The sequence below is a fragment of the Acanthopagrus latus genome, chromosome 3, assembly GCF_904848185.1.
Source record: "Acanthopagrus latus isolate v.2019 chromosome 3, fAcaLat1.1, whole genome shotgun sequence".
In the NCBI taxonomy this organism is placed as follows: Eukaryota; Metazoa; Chordata; class Actinopteri; order Spariformes; family Sparidae; genus Acanthopagrus; species Acanthopagrus latus.
Window position 1 is genome coordinate 15063623 of NC_051041.1, and position 22254 is coordinate 15085876.

At 38.2% G+C, this 22254-nt stretch overlaps 3 protein-coding genes across 4 annotated transcripts in view; 2 read left to right on the forward strand and 1 right to left on the reverse strand.

Moving 5' to 3' along the window:
* Window positions 1–4346: 4346 nt before the first annotated feature.
* Window positions 4347–5932, reverse strand: rpa3 (replication protein A3). The gene is made up of 4 exons (XM_037093572.1): window positions 5752–5932; window positions 5559–5633; window positions 4715–4826; window positions 4347–4624 (listed from the first exon to the last, which is right to left on the reverse strand). The coding sequence occupies exons 1-4, from the start codon at window positions 5848–5850 to the stop codon at window positions 4542–4544; spliced, it is 369 nt and encodes a 122-aa protein (XP_036949467.1). The 5' UTR covers window positions 5851–5932; the 3' UTR covers window positions 4347–4541.
* A 147-nt stretch (window positions 5933–6079) lies between these two features.
* Window positions 6080–19604, forward strand: umad1 (UBAP1-MVB12-associated (UMA) domain containing 1). Its single transcript, XM_037093573.1, has 4 exons — window positions 6080–6407; window positions 6777–6867; window positions 11744–11829; window positions 17636–19604. Exons 2-4 carry the CDS (start codon window positions 6786–6788, stop codon window positions 17909–17911), a joined length of 444 nt encoding a protein of 147 aa, XP_036949468.1. The 5' UTR covers window positions 6080–6407; window positions 6777–6785; the 3' UTR covers window positions 17912–19604.
* Window positions 19605–20640: 1036 nt separating this feature from the next.
* Window positions 20641–22254, forward strand: part of glcci1a (glucocorticoid induced 1a) — a 35863-nt gene continuing 34249 nt past the window's right edge. Inside the window, exon 1 of one of the 2 annotated variants that reach the window (XM_037093208.1) lies at window positions 20641–21312. In XM_037093208.1, coding sequence (XP_036949103.1) covers window positions 20961–21312 — 352 coding nt within the window. In that variant the 5' untranslated portion in view covers window positions 20641–20960. The remainder of the gene's footprint in view (window positions 21313–22254) is intronic. The other variant, XM_037093207.1, reaches the window with a different exon arrangement.

Below are 22254 nucleotides of genomic sequence, written 5' to 3' on the forward strand. Positions count from 1 at the left end.
ATATGTCACATATCATCTGCTGTCACATGTCACATATCATCTGCTATAACATACCATCTGCTGTCATATATCACATGTCATTTGCTGTCATTTATCACATATCGTCTACTGTCATATATCACACATTGTCTGTTGTCATATATTACATATCATCTGCTGTCATATATCACACATCATCTGTTGTGATAAACATTTTCTTTAGTTTGTTCACTTGTCTCTCCTGACTGAACTGTCCATTGAAACAGTAGCGATAAGGTGGTAATAGTGTAAACTGTTTAGTTTACAGGTTTGTGTGCTCCCCCCAGTGGCAAGAAATATATTCATGAATATCAACTCAAAACTGCACTTACCAACAGCTTTTTCCAGTAATGGATCACACGGCAATGTAGTATTACAAGTGGCCAACCTTCAGAGAATTGGATTTGCATTCATTCTGTTACCAGGAACATGCATCAAAATGAATTCCAATGTGCTAAATGTGTACCCAGACCACTGTTTGCTAATGTAAAGTTTAAAGGGCTACGTCAGTGTTGGGTTTTCTTTTCTTTTTTTTGCCCCAAGTGGCAATAAATGAAACAGCTTTGCCAGTAACTGTTCGGAAATTAGTATTTGAATATCATTTTAAATTATCCACATCATAAATCCATGTTTGGGGCTGAAGCTAACAATCTTCTTTTCCAAAGCATCGCATGCTTTTGTATCTTTTTTAATAAAAAGATGAATCGTTTAGTACATAAAATGTTAGAACCAGATACAATTTAAAATGCCAATCACAGTGTCCCAGGAGCTGTCTTCAAATTATAGCAAGAAATATATGTTGTGATGTTAGGCCAATTTCAAAATTCAACAGTTTGAAGAATCTGACGATGGTACATTTTATTGGACGGTCACAGTTAAAAAAAAAAACAAAACAAAAAAAAAAAACTTGTCGGCATCCCTTATTGAACAAACTATGCATTGGTTGAGCTCTACAAAAAAATATGTTTTGTCCAAAATTCAAGTCTTCAGTGACATAAAAGCATCCTCACATTAAAGAAGCTGGACCCAGAATTTTTTAAACACTATACAATTATTGAAGTAGTGATCCCCTCCAAAAAACACACACAAAAAAATCAAATTGAATAAATTAATTTAATTAAATTAATGAGTTTGTGTGTGTGCATGATGTGACAGAGATAAGCGGTGTCAAAAAAAATGAAGATGTTTCCATGACAAAGTGTGTGAGATGGAGGCGATACTGTCTGTGGGTGGAAGCAGATGGAGCAGATGCTGCAACATTAACAGCAGTGTTTCGACTTGCTGGAACACAGCAGCTGCCTCCCTCCAGGCTACTGCTCTCCCACCCATCCACACACTGAATGTACTTCGTACTTTTACAGCAGCTGACATCGTCACCGTGCCTCCTCGTGTAATGATATACGCATCCACACATTTGGTTTGCCATAAAGCTATATTTCACATTGATAATTTCCTGCTTGATCACATATTATGTCAGGGTTATAAAGTGCTGGGCGTTCATCATTCTGCTGAAGGATGATTCTTACAAATTAATATCCTGTCAACATATAGTCAACCCCAAGGCTCTGGAAAACTTTTGGATTATGTTACATACCTATACAATCTGGGAATATTTTTGCACTTGTTTATCACTTTATGTTCAAATAGAGACATGATCGTGGTGTTCATCTTCTTATCTTACCACTGGGAAGGATGCAAAAGTAATAATTCAAATGTTTGAATTGACTGTGCAAACATTTGGCAGAAATAAACCTACAGATCAATTCATCCATTAGTCAAGTGAATTAATTGAATAAACACAACTAAACTTTTTCTTCCAGAAGAATTGTCCCTTATCTCACATGACAGGAAATGTATTTTATACATTCAATACCACTGTGAGCACTTTGATTTTGCAACAAACATTCAAAGACATTTTTCATCAGTCCAAAAGTGGTCATCAGATTAATTTCTGAGGAAAATTATTGTTGGTTGTAGTCACACATTACAGTCTTTACATGTTTCTCTGTCTTCTTGGCAAAAAGCAAAGACTTAAGAAAATCGGTATTACCATAGCACATGCATGTTTTTTCGTTTATTCCTGTTATGACCCCTTGGAAGGTCCTGACCACAAGTTTGGGAGCTACTGGTCTCCATCATGTGTGGCCCGAGAGTTAATTTGACAGAATTCATAAATAAATGACTACAAACTGTCCTCACCACATTGAAGTATGTTTAGGAATGCAGTGAATCAATGTTTCAGGTAGAAAATACTGAATTGACCAGACCAAAGTATGACTGGAGTAACTATCGAAAGTTGAGATATAACCCTAGTGATGTCATTAGGGTTATATCAGCTGTTATTCTCAGTAGAGTCTAATTCGAGAGCCTTTCTCAGTATGTCATGTTGCTTGTGCTAACCCCTTTGTATGTGTAGACCATTTGGAACTGGCACAGTGTGATATAACCAAAACCATAATGCTGTCATCCTGTAGCTCACTGAGCTGGACAGGGCTCTAACACTATCACTCTATCATGGGGCAATGGGTTTGTTTCCTACCGAAGTGTCCTTCACATCCTCAGATATCAACAATACTATACTGATACTATCTAATGGTACACATGAAACATGTCCGCCATATGGTTCAAATATGGTTTGAAATCAATTGAATTAATGAAAAAGAAAAAACAAACAAACACAAAAACTCCATCCGTAAGGACGCAATGTCCCTCATGATTTGATCCATTTAGCATCTGTGTCATGTATCGATGAAAGAGAGATGATTTGATACTATACACTTGAACATGACAGGTTATTTCTGAGTTTGCAAACCACAGCTCAACAAAAAAACCTAACAAACGATTGTAACACACAAAGTATGAGCTTTGTCTTCTTCACTGCATTAAGCTTGTTTCTTTCATTTATCTTTTAACTCAACAAATTTTATGGCGAAAATTGGACACAGACGAAGAACCCATGTTTATTTGTTTCAGCTGTAATGACAACACATACCTCTCTCTTCTCCCACTAGAGAACATCTCATTACGACGGGAACTGGGCAACGAGCAACCCTGAACCTGGGTTTCATTCAACAAGTTGATTTAATGGCATGTGTGAGAACATTCTTCTCCCCTCATCTGAAGGCTTTCCAGCTCAAAGATGGTTTCTCCAGCAATACTGCCCCCTGCTGTTCACTAGAGTTCAAATACAGATACAGCATTTCCTACTGGGAATTATTTTAATTATTGTGTACTAAACTATTAATCAGCATTCTTAATCTGCTAAAAATACAGTATGAGACAACTGGAAATTAAGAAAGACAGGTTAAAAGGTTCAAGGTATTATTTGTTAGAAAGGTAGATTTTTGAGTGTCATTCCCAATGCTTTGAGATTGTAGGGGTAAGCCGCCATCCCGAGCATCATCATTTGATGACTTGAGAATAAGACTCAAACTTTGAGAAACTGAACTTCTGTCACAAATAGCACCTTTAAGAGCATTAATTAATTAATTATTAATTGGAAAGCATGTATGTGGACAACAAATCAGGAGTTGTGTGCTGTTGTGTTAAAATTGGAAGTTCAGCCATGAGAGCAGCCTCACTGCTGCCACTACCTCCTTGGGGGGTTCATCATTGCACAAGACGCTGAACAGTTACTTTCTTCACCACAGCTGGTTCCACATGTTGAAGGCCTCTGTGTGTGTTTGCTAGCTTGATAGCCACTGTCAGCCGGTCCTGTTTGTTAGAGGACGTCGCTAACGTTACGTGGTGACATCTTGTGATGACACAGAAACTTGTCACAAACACTTGGCCAGCTTCACGTTTGTCTTGCAGAGGTAATCATCCAGTCATTAAATAAAAGAAACACTTTCAACCGCTTTGCTGTTCGACGACAAACTTCAAGAGAACTCTACTGTGTGCATGCAGTTGTTGTCCGGGTGTCGCTCTTCCCTCAAAGTTTAGACCATTTTAATTCCGTCAGCATTCTGCATTATTTTGTTGCGCAGCAAATTGTTATTCTTGTGTGAACAGACTCTTTTTTTTAAACAAGCCCTACTCACCGGTAATCATCTCAAGCAAAAACTGCATTACTGCAACTGCATTTCTGATCTTTTATTTTGTATTTTTATCCAATTTTATTCTTGTTAAACTGCTTTTCAAGTTCTTTTACCTTTCCCTGCCTTATGAAGAAGCCTTCGTTCCCTCTGAAGCTATCACAGAGGTGAATGATGAATGATGTTTATATTTTACAGATTTTAATGTTTTTAACTTTTGAATTATAATTTTTTTTTAATAAAAAATATATTATGCTGAACATTTACAGAAAAAAAACCCACCAAGATTTCCAGTTCATTTGGTCTTTACAGGTTTTCATTTTATTGACAAATTAACTTGGTATTGAAGATTTTCATTTGTACAAATCTATTGTAATCACAACAAAAGCAGGCCACATGAAGCAAACAATTGGGACAAACCAAAGACAACTTTAGTGAACAAAAAAAAAACAAAACAAAAAAAAACACGACATTTTCTAGAGGTGAGTCTTATCCGCTTGCTGCCACTTCAAAAGGGTAGTGCTGGGGGAAATCGTGGATGACTTTCAGGGCCTCATTATACAGCTCCAGATCTGCAAACGAATGGGTAGAACGTTAGCCTTTACACATAAATCCTGCTGTGTTTATCTGTGTGTACAAACCGGCGATATAAGACGACCTACCGAAAGGAATGCCCTTGTCCTCTCTTAGCAGGTTGTATGTGTTGGCCATTATTGCTCCTTTGTTGGACACCATACCGATGACTTCCACGACACCGCTCAGCTCTTCCTCAAGCTGGAACAAAAAGAGAGAAAAAAAAGATGGAAAGAGAAAGAAAGAAAGAGGTGAGACAGGAGAAGCCTCCGCAAAGAAGTTCAAACCCTTAACTTTGTGCAGAGATGTTTTACTGTTTTACTCGGTTTAAGTATTGCATTTTGTGCACATTTATTGTTGGTTTTGGAAGATTTGTCAACTGGACTCGTGGATGCTGCATTGTGTTCATGTGTTTACATTCTTTATGTACAAAATATGCCTTAATTTTGCACGCTGTGTTTAAACAGTTCAATGGTGACCTATAGTGGATCATGGTGGTTTATGAGGAAAGAGGAGGTCTGGGTTTTCCAATTACTTAATAGTGCTAAAACCTTAACACTAAAATCACAATTAAGGGAAAATGCAAACACTTTTAGTGTGCATTGCATACTATTTCACTGATGTTGTTAATGTATCCACAGGGCCATCATACTCTAAGAATCTTTACAAAATCACAGAATCACTTTTATTTGGACACAGATGGAATTGTTTTTTAGACCAGATGCTTAGCAGAGTCTGACGAACTGAAAAGACGTGTTGTTGTCGAACAACTAAGCCCTGTAACTGGAAATACAACAAGGAACGAGTTTGGGTTAGGTCCAATTATCAGTCACTGTGGAAACAAGCAGGTTTATGTTCTTTCCTACTTGGGATAGTTCATTTGGACTATAAGCTCTTATCAATTTACATATTCAAGAAGAGTACGTTACTCACGGGTTCGTTCAGTTCAACCGTTGCAACCTTTCCTTCTCCATCCGAGACAGTGAACGTTTTTCCTGTCGGGTGGACCTGTCAGAGCAGACAAAAAACGGGCCCTTCGTGTTACTGACGTTCCCGGCGCACTTTAACCATTCGTAAAACTGTTTGAAAACGTTTGTCACTCATCCTAGGTACAGGCGACACTGACCTTCTCAACCCGTCCAACGAAGCACACTGGTCTGCTTATGTGCTGAGACAGCAAGGAGCAGTTTATTCTAGGTTTGGGGACATCAATTATGCTTGCCATCTTACTTGCTTGCTGTTTTGGCTTTACTGAACATGGGACAATGTAACAGCGCGCGGGAAATGTTTGGTTCCATTTGGTTTCCTTCACATAGAAGCCCACGCGGGCGGTGTAACTACGGTTGTATTGAAAACTCCCGTGGGGTCTAATTCCGGCAATAACAGTACTAGAAATCCAACGCCCCATAACTTTTCCTACGACATTTCCGTTGTGCTCCGGTGGAAATGTCCTTCCGGAAACATCAATGAATAGTTCCGCTTCGTGTTGCTAAGAGCATTGTATGTAGAAGAACCGTCGGTAGCATTTGTAGTTTCTACACGAACATGTAACAAATGGAGACCAGTGACGTCAGCATTGTAACATAACAATACGTATAGTATTGCACGGACAAAGTAATGACTCAAGATTAGTTCGGTTAAAGCCTGTACAGTACAATAGTTTAGCGAAACGAACACTTAGCGGAGTAGTACTGAATTGAAACCAATCGAATGGAACCAACTGTACTAAAGCTAAAACAACATTATCTGACTTAATGGCCGTGTTGTGAACTTCAGAACAAGGTACGACGACAGTAAAACCGTCATTATCACACAGCCTTCAACTTGTCTGTTAAATAAGTCTTTGCTGAGGGCTGGACATTTTAAAGTGTCATATTAAACAGAGAAAAACAACGACGCGTCGTAAGACCACGAGTGAAGAGTCTGTATTTATATGTGGTAACGCTAATGAAGGTCGCTTTCTGTCCACCATAATTTCAAATTGTTGGTAGTAAATTCATGTCAGATAGAGAATAGTTTCTGTCTTTGAACTGTTTCACTTTGTATGTAGCTAGTCTTTTAAAACACTGTCAAGTGAAACTTGGTCACAAGACTACTGACAGCCCCCATCAGAGACTGTTGGTCAAACCATGTGATTCCTTCTGTTGACAGAGAATAATCATGCTCAATTTCCTTGGACTCCGGAAAGACTCAAAGAAGTCAACATCTGAGAAGGAAGTAGATGGAGGCTTTGTCATCGTTGGTAAGAAACACAACCATATATAAAATGAAACTGATATTTTAGCATTTGGACATGCTGTTTATTTGTAGCACACCCTTTTTTCCCCATTCATATAACTGTATTTTTGTTTAGCCTTGATGTAACCAGGATCCTGCCATTGAGATTACAGCTCTCTTTTACATGGGAAAGCTGGCCAAGAATCGCAGCAACACAGAGTAACAACAGCAAATTGATAGAAAAAGCACACTCAATTAATTAGATAAAATGTGCAGATACTTAAACTAAGACAACCTTGACTCAGTGAATTTCACCACAGTTTTAAAGCTGTTCAGTGTTTTAATGATCTGAAGTTGCATTTCAGTTAGTGGATTGTTCCATGCAGTATTTGCTGAAAACCTGAAAGCTTTCCCAGTTCCGTTCGGAATTCACGAACCACAAATGGCAAAACATTAAGAGAATAAAGACTGTGATATCCACATTTCAAGCTTAATAGAGAAGATAGCTAAATATAGGGTGTTTGCCAAGAAAAGCTTTGTAAATGATAACATACCAGTGACTGAAGGGATGTGCTTTTAAAGCAGACCATTTCAATTTTGGACATAACACACAATGATTGAGAGAACCACAGTTTGCAATGAATCTCAGACTTTGTCACTGTCACACACTGTCCAGCATGTGAAGACATTGAGCAGAGGCATTCTTATATAAAGCATCTTCATAATCAATAATAGGCAAAAAGACAGATAGAAAGTTTCACACAGAAAGAAAAGCAAGATTTATTTCTATCGGAAAACCAGTAGTTTCAGCTTTTTTGTGATATGCTGGATATGTGACTTAAAATTCAAGTGGTTATTGGTACAAATCCCCAGGTATATATGCTAATGAAGGTCATCCAGGTCACAACTTAATCAACATGTAACAATGATACCTTGGTAAAAAATTAAGTCAACCATATTAAAGTAAAGTAAAGTAAGTTGTACATATTTGTACATATATGAACACACTGTATACCATATACTATTAGTCACCTCAAATCTGAATTTAGGTGCACCAATGTGTAGATGAATTTAGGTCCATCCTGTTAGTGTTAACTGACATTTCTCCATTACAACTGTGCAAACTCTATACAATAAGAAGGACCAAGTCTAAAAACGACTGGACCATGATTATGTATTTTGTAGAGCAATGTGCTGACTAGGAATGCAGCAGTTACCCAATCCAACTATTTCTGCTGATTTAAACATTTAACCATGAACAGTTTTTTACAGTGAGAAAAAACATGTAAACTATTTCCAACACAACCTGCAGACTGTAGGTGCCGCAAAAACAACAGAACAAAAGTTACTTATTATATCTTTCTAGACAGATATAATATGTAACAACCCCTTAGTGAAATTGAATAGGCAATTTTGATATCATCTCTTTGTCAAAATAGCCCTGACATTATGTAACACTGAAAAAGAATGTGCACATAATCATTTTTATCTTTATATCTGACCTGTAGTTCCTGTTGTACACCCTCCTACTTTACTATGTCCAAGCTATCTTTTTATACCTTAAACCATCAACAATCCACATAAATGAAGGTTCATCCCAAATAAAACATACTCTTGCTGTGTCTCCCAGAGAAGTGCAGTATTATTGTCTTGTCGTGGTTTTAACTGGAAGAGCTTGTGGATCTGACACAGATGGTCAGGAGCTGCATGTTATTTTTGGCAGAAGAGAACAAGTGTCAGAGCCAGGCTTTCTCTTTCAGATCGAGGCAACCAACTGAGCTCATAGATGTTCACTGTAAACTCCCTGCATAACATTTAGTCACGTCCTCTTATCAAAGATGGCCTTACAATTAGCAGCATGCTGGTGTAGGGCTAAAATTAACTCAAACATTTGAATAATGACAAGGCATCACAAATACAGCTCCAACAAATACGATCACCTGAGGTTTCATTAGAGTCGGAGGAGACTTAAAATCGTTTTAGAGCTGTTCTTAAATCTTAAGTTTTCTCTTACACCGCAGCATCTGGTAGGTCTCAGTTGATCAGAACAAATGTCCCAAGCTGAGCTGATTGACTAGATAACAGGTGCACAGCTCTTCACTTTGTCAAGCAGGCCAGACCAGGCTGAGTCTGTGGAAAGTCCCAGCAGGGCGAGGCTGTCAGCCAGTTCTGCCATGGCAGTGTCTACTCTTTTCTATCTGTGTTTAGTTGTCCAGGCAGAAAACACTTATGTTTGAATGAAGGCTTGAAAAACACAAACACAACCATTGTCTCTATTTATTGTGTGATGGTTATAATATACTAATGGAAAAGCTTGTTCATTTCCAACAGTGATTCTGTATAATTAAAGTCAATATTTTTTATCATCGCCAATTAACTTGTGTTTTACCAGTGTCTGTTTGTATGTTGGTTGGTTGGTCTGTCAGGGTTACAGACAGTAGAGTGTTAACATGGCAGAAAATTTGAGGAAAAAAAAACAAAAAACATAATCTTGTTGGTGGGTTAGGGTTAGAGTTGTTGATGGATCAGATCATTGTACATGTGTGTCAGTATGATCTAGATGCACACAAAGAGGGCTTTGGGCCCGGTCGAATCTCGGAGGACAGCGCTCCTCTACCATTAGTGAAGCTGCCGTGGAGACACATGGAGCTGAGATCAGAGACAGTGACATCAGTATGAGTGATTTCATTATGTGGACAAAGTCGGTTTGGCCCTGGAGAGAAAGAGGAGGAGACATTACCATCTCACTTTCTCCCATCTGTGCCTCTACTAACTCAGTGTTTGAGCCACTTGATGAGAGAGATCTAATTAATCGACTCAGTGACAGCAGCCTGCTGCCAGGCCCCTGGCAGAACCTTAAAATAGGTAGGGACATGGACTAAGTATAAATAACAGGACTGCAGGTTTTATTTGTATCTTCTGGCACATAGGTGTGAACATTGAATTCAGTCAGCAGCTCTTATGTTGCTGAAATCTTAATGTGAACAATGTACAGCTAACTACATTACAAGCTACAACTACAAGCAAAATGTTTTTTACTCCAGTACTGTGATAGGCAAACCCCTTGTACAGCACAAATAATCCCCCTCATTGACCAGATTTGTGATGAAGGAACAAGTTTGCTGTATATCACTGCTAAGTTATGTTGTGTTACAGTTAGAATATGTACTATAAAGAAAACACAGTGTAACATGTAAAAAAGTTCAGATCTAATGTTTGTATTCATTTTGAAGTCATGTTAGTTAAATGTTGAATGGGTTCATTGCAGAGGTCACCAAATTGGGGACTGCTTCAAGGGTACATATGAAGGGCTGTTACCTGTTACACACCTGTTACATTTTTGTACAAATTATCACCTCTGCAACTTTTTTCAGGAAATCATTAAATGTCAGATATTTAAAGCATGTCCTGTTTGTATAAACCACTACCTCTGTAACATTTTTGAACAAATCATGAACTCTGTCACATGTTTGTACAAATGATCAGTTCATGGACACCAACTCTCTCACATTTTTAAATGAATCATATCACATTTGTGCTAATCACCTATCTGTAGCATTTGTAACAAATCCTCACATCTGTTACACCATTTGAACAAATTACACATTTTTGTACAATATATGAGTTTGGTGATGCCATAGTGTTTCACTGAATACATCTGCTATCTCTTTCTTTGTCTGTAAATGTCTGTTAGCGGGAAGCCTGGCATTGCATGCTGTTCACCAGTGTACTGTAATCTGAGGTATATTTTGACACTGCAGCTCTGAGTGTGTCTTGTAGATGTGCATCAGTAAGGCATGTTGCGTTTTTTCTCGATGAAGTTCATGTCAGAAAAGGCTGATTGACAGAGATGGGTTGAACTAAAAAGGCAGGCATATAGGATTACAGGTAACTGCAGTTGAAATGGTTTTCATAGTTACTTGTATGGCTGCATTTTAAAATCTTTTCACAGGTAGTTAACCTGCATATCCTTTTTCTCAATCAAATGAGTATTTGTTTGGTCTATAAAATGACAGAAAATAGAAACAACTATGCATCACAATATTTTAAAGGGAAGCAAGATGCCTGGTTTTGTCTGACCAATAGTCAATCCAAGATATTCAATTTTATCTCTAGTTACCTATCTGCAAAATGTATATCTGCATACAGGGGCTGCAACTAGTAATTATTTCAGGCTAATCTGTCGACTTTCTTCTTATTGATATTTTTTTGCCAAGAAAGTGAGTAAACTGCAAAAATCACATTTTCTCAGAGGCCTAGAGGTCTCTCAGAGGTCTTGAAAGTAGCAAATCTTCGTATGTTAGAAGCTGGGATCAATCTTTTTTTGATTGATCAATTATTAATTCTAATAGAACAATATTAATATATATGTATGTTTTAACTATTTTTTTATTTCAGCACTTCAAACTTTTTCATATCAAGGGTGTATGAAAGTGTATGAAACCTCTGACAAACACAGTCATACATTCTATCATTGTGTTACCTATTATGGATGGAATTATACTGAAACTAAATCATCTCCGTTCATGCGGGGGACCCTCTTGAACCCCCTCAAGCACCCCCGTTGGTGTCTAGACCCAACTTTGAGAACCACTAGTTTAATTGACACCAGATTGTACCAGTGTTTTAGCATGAAGCTCATTTACTACAAATCACATTCAATTAATGTATTGCCTACATGTGTCCTAAGCTTAGCTTAATGTTTACATTTCTGACACTGCAAGCAGCAGCTGGTATCCATACATTTAAAAACAGTGTAAAAAGCAACTTTTATGATGGAGCTGAGGAGCTATTTTGAACATTGTTTTGATATAATTTCAATTGGTAAGAAATTGTGTTTCTTTTACACATATTCTCAATCAATTTTCAGTAAGTAACTGTCTGCCACATTTCTTGTGCAGGTGAGACAGTTGATGAGCAAAGAAGGAGGATGCAGACCATGAACATTGCACAGCCATCAACAAACGTCATAGTGCAGCCATCAAAGGTGAGCTCATGGTTTTCAGTTGATGATATAAAGTTTACCCTGTGGTGTTGTAATCAGCCTTGTGAACTCAATAATTAGTGCAGGGAGAGAAAAGGGCAATGTTTTCAGAAAAAAAAATTGTAAGTCTTAGATTTCTCAATACACTGAGTGATTCAGCTTTGAAACCAATCCCTATTTGGATCCCAGCTGGCCTCTTCCTGCATGGCTCATGCAGAACAATCTCTACTGGTGTAATGTTGACAGGTGCTGAGAGCCCAGGCAGAGCAAGCGTGCCAAAATGTGCCACCACCATTCACCATGTTGGCTTTAAACCTGAGCTGAGACAACAGCATCCAAAGAGCTCTGCTGGCCGTCTGACTGTTGTTACTTTCACTTTATGAGTTTTAATACTTGCTTAGTTTCTAATTAAGGACATTTTTGTGGACAGTGGTGTGTGTATGTGTGTTTGTCCATATGGCATCGTGGAGCTACCACATGGCACACAGTTAGTGAGCGGCTCATCCCTCCAGTTTTAATAACATGGTGCAACAAGAAGCACTGTGATGCAGCAACATTGTAACCTCACTCCAAAGCCTACATGTGCAACACAAACACACACACACACACACACACACACACACACACACACACACACACACACACACACACACACACAGGCACACACAGGCACACACACAAACAGTGTTCTCAACAGAAAACTTTGGCAGTAACTAACAGTTAAAAAGTTATTATCTCACAGAACAGTGTACGAAATTTCCATATGTAGATATAAGCCAAGTTTTAAAACCATTAAGCTGAGCTAAGCAACAGCCTGTGCTTGTAACCCGCTCACTGTAAGAGCAATTAAACTAAACTTAAAGTTCATTGAAACCACCTACATTTAGTTGGGCTACAAGATGCAGTGTTATATTAAAAGAAATACCTAATTATTATTGTTAAAATGTTTTCTTAATTCTTAATCTTTAATTTAAATTTGAACTTTCATTTATGTTTTGTATGAAATTTTCATTATAGTCATGGCAGTCATGGCGCCCACACCAAGATAGCGATGTCACAATTACTCTCAGCCAGCCTTTGACAGTTAACATTGGTTTCTTAACAACAAGACAGAAAAAGACATGATGGTCAGAATGTAAGATGTTCATCAGATATCAGCTTTATGATAAGACAAATCTTTTATTTTGCTCTTGCCTTTTTTAAAACTGTATTTGGTGTCTTGAACCCTGGGCCACTACAGTGAGAGCAAAGCCTCTGCACATGGGACTGCACAATTTACCCATCTATTGAATGATTCCAACAATTTCAAAGATCGGTGTTCACTGAACTGGAAGCAGTGCTTAACTGTTTCCACAGCCATGGATAACTCACTCTACTCTCACGTGAAAGTGCTATTAATGACTGATTAAATTACCAGTTAATAATTTATTTTTTTTAAATGTGTATAATGATACGTACTTGAGTTTATCGTTAATTGATGGCTCTAGAGAGAGAAAGGGAGCTGGAGATAGAGAACTATTATATAAATATATGATAATGATAATCCTTCACTGTACATCATGAACTGAAATAAACCTAACCCACACATTCAAGCTTTAGAAATAAAACCCTCTGTGAACCTTTAGGGAAGGTTAGCTGAAGGTTCTCTGAAGACTATTTTTGTAAAACCTTTTATATAATCTACAGGGAACGTTCCCTAAAGGTTCTATGACAGTTACATAACAAAAGCTTTAGACAACCCTTAGGGAACGTCCCCTAATGGTTCTCTGATGGTTACACAAAAACCTTCAGGGATCCCTCAGGGAACTTTCCCTAAAGGTTCTCTTAATGGTACACAAAATGACCTTTGGAGAACCCTTAGTGAGTGTTCCCAGACAGTTCTCATAGTTTTCGCAAAAACAAAAACAAAACAAAAAACATGTAAAGAGCATTCCTAGAACTTAGAACTCGAACTAGAACTCATAAAGATATGCAGGAAAATACAAACATAATTCTTCACCATATACATAATCATAGTTTTCTGCTACAGATATGCTAATCATTCCCAGGTGTAGGATCCTTGTTTTGTGTTTTGTTTCACAGAAACTCTGTTGGTGAGCATAACAGAAAACCAGACCTGGGACCCTGTTCCTCCACCCTCCCTCTGTTTTAGTCCCACAGGAAACCTCTGCGTCTTAATTGCAGAGGAATAACCATTTCCTGTAACATCTTCTCTACATTTAGTGTCACATTTGCCTTAAATTATATGTTAAACTACAAAACAAAGTCTCAAATCTGTCATTCCAGATGAATTTCAAATCCAAGCCTGCGCCACTCAGAAGGCAATACATGTTACAAGAAAAGACCAATTGAACATTTAAGAAAAGATGGTTAAGATAAGAGCACTTCATGTGCAGTGCATCTGTAAACCACACCTACATTAGACAGACTCAACCTCAGGCTCAATGAAAAACAGCATGTGGAAGACAATTTCTCTCTTCAAAGGTTAAGAGTAAGGACATAATGTTGTGTTCCCTCTAATGAACTTTGCCAAATAGGTTTGCGTTTTGCTCCACTTCTTGAGGTTTTTCTGTGTATACACCTTGCAGCACAGTATCACCCTAAAGTCATTACTGCATATTGTCTATGTAGTGTCTATGTAGAATGTTACAGAAGTGAAGGCTGGTGTCTGCTCTCTCAAGACACCCAAAGTTGGTTTTGAATATCAGTATTAATTTTAATATGTAACCTTAGCACAGTGCCACAGCAAATAAGATGCCAAGTAGAGCAAGCTACAACATTGTTAACTAACATTAAAGGGTAAAGATAATATAGGAGTACTAATGTTGCTTGGGTCAGCATTATTCATCATTAAAATAAACAGGAGCACTGTAGCTTTCCTTTCTTATAGCAGTGCTAGTGTGCCCATTTTGACCCTTCATAAATTGTTTATGTTGACCAAGAATCAACGTGGTGGTGATGGTTCCTGGATCACTGTAAATAAATTGTATCCAGGGTTAACATGGCAACAATAGCATTGTACAGAAATTGTTTTAATTGGATGTAAAAGGGGAGACTATAATAATCCCAGTTATTTTAATAATTTGTGCTGAATAAAACCAAATTAGGGCTCCTATATTAGCTTGTTAAGATGGATCGTTTCCGAACGAAGCAGTCCGAAGGAATGACTCTTTAACGTGAACAAACTGACCAGATTCCACGTTTCACGTCTCTCTTGTTTGTTCTTTCATACTCACAGACTAGTCGCTGTGTTGTTCACTGTTTAGTTATCAGAGTGTTGATGAGGACTGAGAGCCAGCCAATCTTGTGCTGTGTCTAGGACACTGTCGTCGAATTTTAGCCAGTGAGAAACAGGAAAGCATAGCAACCGTTTCCATGAAAAAAAAAAAAACAAAAAAACATTTCATTTCCTTTGTTGCTTAGTCAGTCACTCTTGGCTTACCTTCAATACACGTCAGTTTAATGGCAAGGTGAATTTACACACTGTTGTGTTGTCTAAAAGTACAAATAATCATGAAGTCACAGCTATGTATTTGCCTTGAACTACAGTTTTATGGTGGCTGTTAGCACGATCATCTGAGAATGAGGAGCTGAGAACTGTACATTACATGATTCGTCGCTAAACAACATTGTACCAGAAACGCGACTGAATGAACAAACAAACGAAAGATATGAACGATTCTTCCTGCCAAACTGACCGTTGGGTTGATTGTGACAACAATAAGGAAGTTCACAAAAACTCTGTGGTCTTCTGCTTTTAAGTAATATGAATACTTGTGCTTATTGTGATCACTGATCTCTGATCTTTTTCTACCGTTGCTCAAATCTCAGGTGGTTGAAAGAATATAAATGCAGTTACTGTGTGGCATATAATTGAATCAGGATAAGACCTGATTGAATACAATACCTGTTTGTGGTGGTGGTGTTATCAGAGGGTAAACTCTGATGCTGAACTAAGTGTGAAATAAACCCTCTCACTCGAGGAAATGTTGAAATAAAATTCATTCAGGTGTCCTCAAAAAACGCTGGAAACTTGGTGATATAATGACTGTGGGTTGTGCAGTGGCTATAATTGGTTAAGGCTAGTTTTGGATTGGATAAGAAGAACATTTCTTTTGGCATGTATATAAATTCCCCTGTTTGGCAATGGCAAGATGTTAAACAGTTGATACAAGTTAGTGTCTGACCGATAGCCAATAATAATTATAATTACTTATTTAATGAAGAGAGTACACATTTCAGCTAATAAAGGTGTATTGTACTCTTGCAAATACAGGGGAATACCATCAACTTAAAAGACACAATGGTGGAATAAACAGCATTCCTCCATGCCATGTGCATTATTACATGCCGCACTGAATTACAGTGTGGTCACTGTAATTAAGCAACGTGCCTTCAGTTCATGACAGCATTACAGCTTTGTTTTCAGCATTATAAAAAGCTGGTTGGAATGTGCATTTTATTGCAGCACTTAACACAAAATCTAAAACTAAGGCTAAAGATAACTTTCGCAGACCTTTATGTCATTTAAGTAGTCTTAAAACCCATGCACAGTGATTCTTATTTAGGCATATAGCAACAGCGCACCTCCACTGCTGATATGTGACCACTGCTGGTAAATTTTATTTATTTTTTTTATGAGAGGAGAGGAAGAGGAGTGGTCTTTGGTCTGATGAGACCAAAATGGAACATTTGAAACAGTTGAAAGGGGTAGTTCAAGCTTAAACACTGTGCAACCTGACAGCTTGAGCAGAAGAATGGAGTAAAATTGCTGTGTCCAGATGTGCAGGCCTGATTGAGACCTATCCACACAGACTCAGTGCAGTGATTGCAGCCAAAGGTCCATCTACTAAATACTAAATCACTTTTTTTTTTTTTTTTTTACACACTAGGTGTATTTAATTAATTTACATTACTTTTGAAGAAATCTGACATTAAAGAGTTTTTTTTTGTATTTTTTTGTCTTTAATTTAACTAACTCAAACTAACTTTGACTATGAAAGTTTCTAAAAAAAAAAAGTTATTTATTCCTAGATGACCGATCAAAATTGATGAATAAGGAAAGTTGTATGGCAATCTTTGCAAGGTTTTACCTGAGCCAGGCCATACAACAATAATGGCAATCCTGTCACATCCAGACAGAGTTAGTAGAATATACAGCTGTTAAAAGAAAAAAAAACAACAACTTCCTTTTCTTTTTTTTTTTCATTAACACACATTTGTTCCGGATTGGTACTTGGTATTGACTGATACCCAAAGCCCAGGTATTGGAATCTGTATCAGGCAGGAAAAAATGGTCAGAACATCAAATCAGAACACCTCTGACTGTGTCAACTCAGTCTTCCAGAAAATGACATGAATGGAGTCACACTATTTTACCTAAAATTCCAATTTATGCAATTAATGATTTTAACTTTGCTGTTCTGAGCAAAAACATTTCTTGAATGTAAGGAATTATAAGTTTTTTTTAGAATGCACCATGAATTATGTTTTTTTTGATCATCAATTACTCTGTTATTCTATACACTATTGTCCAACAGTGTAATGCATGCCTGCAGATAAGGTGCTACTCTCAGCTGCAAATAGTCAAACAAAATGGTGGATGGTGGACCATCAGCTGCAAGAAAATCCTTAAAACAAAGTATTAAACGCTTAAATATTGTCTTTTCTTAACAAACAAGGAAGGCTTTTAGACATACAGTCAACAAATATTGTTTGCAAGGTAGAAAAAGTAGAACCATGACAAAAAGAGACTAGTTGATCAGCTTCAGAGCACTGACATTAAAGTTGTGTCCCCTTTTCTTCCCAGTCCTCCTGCCCGTATCCAGCTCTACCCTCCAACACCAACTACCCTGCTGCTCTACCTATTACCACACCGACAGCAGGAGCGTCAACAGTAGAGGCTACTTCAACTCTCCCAGATCTCCTCGGGGACGTGCCCTTCACTTTGGCTCCTCATGTCCTGGCCATGCAAACCGGGTTCCCTCTAATTCCTGATGTGCTGCTGTCCAGGGACATCAACTACAACTTAGCTACTTTTCATTACGACTTCACTTTAGAGAACTCTGTACTTCATAATGCCTAGTCTGTTTGTATTTTAATACCAGGACTGTAATCAAGAGATCAGCTTCAAGCCCTGCAATGTATCGAATAAGCAAATGTGATTCATCTAGAACCATTTAAAATCACTAAAATTACATAAAATGTAAATTTTGCTTTAGAGCTGAGAAGCAAGCATTTCTGTTAGTAACACATTCATTTTGTACTTTCATTGTAAAAGCATTGAAATCATATGTTGAATAGCTAATGGTTGTCAAAAGTTCTGACATCGCAGCTTGATTGGAGCTACATGGACCTGTGCATGGTCCATCTTATATTTGGGTAAGACATCATAACTATTGAGCCTTTAGGTACATTTCCAATGTGGTGACATACAGTGTTTTATAATGATTTGTCTAAGTATAAACATTAATTACGGTTGATTACAACTTGGGTTTCTATCAGGTTGTATAACATTGCATTACCATTACCTTTGTTTTATCTATCAAATAAGGTTAACTAATCTAGTGACCTTATTTATAACCTATCCAATAATCGCATAACTATAATTTTGCTCACTGCATCAAACCTGACTGGTCCAGAAATGCATCATGATTTTTTTCCATTTTGTTGTGTGAAGCCCTTGGTTTGCGTATGTTTATACAGAAATCTCTGTCGTGTAAACTGTGCCAATCTTTAAGGCCTGTGACTGTATTTGTTGCAAGCAGATACATAATGCACAGAAACAATTGCAAAAATGACAGCTGTTGCCAATGCATAGCATTAGTTTATCACGCTATAGGTAGTAAAGCATTCAGGTCTTTGGTCAAGTTTGCGTCTCAAATTTCGCAGTGCCAATCAGGTACAGTTGGGTTGGGTCAAGATGCACATATGAGCTAGGTTTAGGTCTCACTTTAGGGCTACTGACTGCTAGTCTCCCTTTCCATTTTGCTAGATTTCATAGAGTCTAACACCTTTATCAGTGGTCCAATTTGTAAGATCTGAGTGTCATTCCCAACTTGTCAAATACTGACAGTGTTGTTTGGTTGGACTTTTCACCAACTGAAAGCATGGGTAATTTTATGTGAGTATGGAATGAGATGTAACAATCTTACAAACTTGGCTACAAGTCGTGACCCAAGTATGAAAGTTAGACCCAGGCTGTGCTACATTACAATGATTATGAACAAGGTGTCATTTAAGATAGTACAAAAGAAAGACTTTTTCAGATCATTTCAGGATATTGCACCTACGTACTGCTAGCAATAACTTTGAATAAAGCAGTGTACTTGGACAAGAAATTACATACCTTCCATTGAGTTAAACCCAAGTCCTCAGTAGAATCATTGGATAGAATGTACTTATTCATGTGAGATTGCTTGAGTCATCTGTTTATGTGTAAATTGTGGAGATTGTTTGAACGATAAAGTGAAAATGTTCAGTCAGTTATTTTACTAACCTCATTATTTTGATGCGGTTTATATATTTCATTTTATATGTAGCAAAAACACTTCCTCCCACAACAAATGTTTTGACAATTTTACTTTTTCCCTTCCAGTCACCACCACACTTAAATTTTGCTCCCTGAGTGTGGCCTTCCTTCAGGTTCATCTTATCTATATGACAGCATTTGCATCTATTACATTATTTATTCAGTCTGCATTTCCAATTGGTTTTTGCTTTCTTGTAATAATGGCATCCATTTTTCATCACAATGCATTAAAATATACATGACATTAGTTGTGACTTTGCTCAGTGTAAGTTTCTGAACTCCTCAACAGAAATTGGTTCATGCCACGAACAATAGATCTAAGAGATAAAGCCATATGACCACTTGTTACATTTGAACATTAAATGGTGTGGATAGCATGTGAGAACAGTTTCTTTTGGTGTGTATTGTGAGTGCTGTCATACTGACATGTCTTGATGTCACTGACACTGTTTGTGTTAAACTGTCAAGGATTCACCTCACACAAAATTGCTTTTGCTAGAGATCAGCAGTGGGATTGGTCCCAGATGCTGACGTACCATACAGTAAATTCCATACGGTTCTAAATACGAAAAATTTGTGGACATGTTTGAATTTTATTGATGGATGCTTAACATTTGTTGGATAATAATAATACAAGAAAAACACAATAAACACTGAAAAAAGGAGAGGATTCACTTAAGCATTTATTTATCTGTAGCTCTTGATTAGATTATTGTGTGCATCCTCTTTTGAACTTAATCTTATAAGACTACATTAAGTCTTTACCGGGGTGATTTTCTTTTTATTATTTTGTAAATATTAACCTTCAAAATCAGATTTTTTTTTGCCGAGTAGAGGAAATGCATTTGCATAGATTTGGTACATTATCAAGTATGAATAAAAAAATAGAGAAAGGGTCAATCACCCCTCTATACACTTAAACGGTTGCCTTTAAATATGATATAATAAAATGTTATGTATTGTTTACATACAGAGCAACGATACACTGAAGGCCTCCATGCAGTGGTCACCAGCCAATAGCAGCCCCTAACAGCGCTTCTGCTTTACCTAACGCCATTGGTTAAAGCCTCATGCATCCAATGAACATCACCTTGACATATCCAGGAAGTGGTCCAGCGCCAATCAGAAAGTAGCCGTGGTGAGTTGCCTCCGCCCACGGGCCAGCCTCCTCTGTCAGGAGTTGTTGCAAGTGACAACTGCTGTCTTGGAAGTTGTGTTTGGAGTGTGAGGAGTCGCGAGAATGACGACAAAGATGCATTTTTACCAAGTGACGCGGTAATAACGACTATTTAGAAGGGAAATTAGCAGTTCAGTGTGTAGTTTGTGTTCGTACTCAGACACGGGGGAAAAAAAGTGTTAGCTTTGTGAGTTAGTTCTCTTCATTGGCATCACTTAAATGCGAATTCGAGCCTGTTTCAGGGCTGCCTGTCGTGAACCAACTTCAGACACGCCGGTAGCTGGCAACGTTTGTCAACTGGTATAGATAGCATATAAGTCGAATGCTGCGAAAGAGAACAAGCAAAGTGACCTAATTAACAGCACATTGTACTTTTAACACTCACACTGTCACATAAACAACTTTATCAACTGAACGTGGCTGATTATGTCAGCATCAACAGCTGAGGCCAGCTCATCCCAGCAGCGGGTAAAACACAGCGGCTCCCCAACATCCTCCTGTTCTTCCTGTAGCAACACCACCGCGGTCCGGTTGCAGCCGATCCGCGCCACGGTGCCGTACCAGCTTTTGCTTGCAAATCAGCACAGCCCAACCCGCTCCGTTTCCTCCTCCTTCTCAGCAGCCGGGAGCAACACAGGACCGACGACGTCCCGTTGCTCCAGTCCCGCCAACCCGGGTGGAAGCGGCTCGGACGGTAGGCTGGTCCCCAGGCAGAGACTCGCACCTCCGGATAGCAGGACCTCGCCGGAACGCCCTCCCTTCTCGCCTCTTTTGAAAGGTAATCTCGTCTCTTAAAGTAAATTGGGTTTGCCTTCATCATCTTTCTGATAGCCTGCTGCTAACGTATGCTAAGTGTCGTGTTGAGCGACCGTCACACCAAACTAGCTTAAACAATCTGATGATTTATTGGTTTCGGTGTTGAATGACCATGATGCGTGCACTTAACATGAGCATCAAGGGTTCTACTCAATAAATACACGCTACTCTTATGTTCGGCGTACGTATCGTCCATCACCCAATATTTAACTTCTAATAAAAATCTAAAATGTAATAATTTCCACCACCATTCGCCATGAGGCGCCACGTTGTTATGGTAGGCAGAGCTAATGGAAATAATTGGCGAAGCAGATCAAAATATGACATTTTAATTGTAATGAGCTTAGCTTCGGGAATAACACGGACACCGAATTGTAGAGCTCGTTGCCATTATTCAGACAATAGCTTTAAGGTTTTTGTAAAACATTTATAGCTCTCCTAACAAGCCAGACCACATTAAATTGTCAGGTATTCCAATGAAGCTTCAATTAAGCGAGCCGTGCTCCCTAACTGCGATTGAACTACTCATTTCGGAGCGAGATGCTAGGCTAGTGGGCTAGCATTCTTATTGGGTCATAATACATTAGGAATCTGATGCTTGACGCTCTAAACATCGAGAAGATACATGCAATTGTTTAAATACCACAATAGGTCCTGAAACCATGGTCTGATTTCTACCACAATATCCGTAATATTTTTAGCACAGCATAGCATACGCTGTTTTGATGTATTATTCCAGTGTGTTACAATGGTGATTTAAACGGAATAATTCGATATTGGCTAATGCAGCTTTTATTACATTACGTTGACATTATCCTTCCTACGATGAGGTAAATATGTCAGGATATGGATGCCTGTGTAGTGATGATGCAGCTACTCTGTCGAAGATAAACAGGGCTCACTG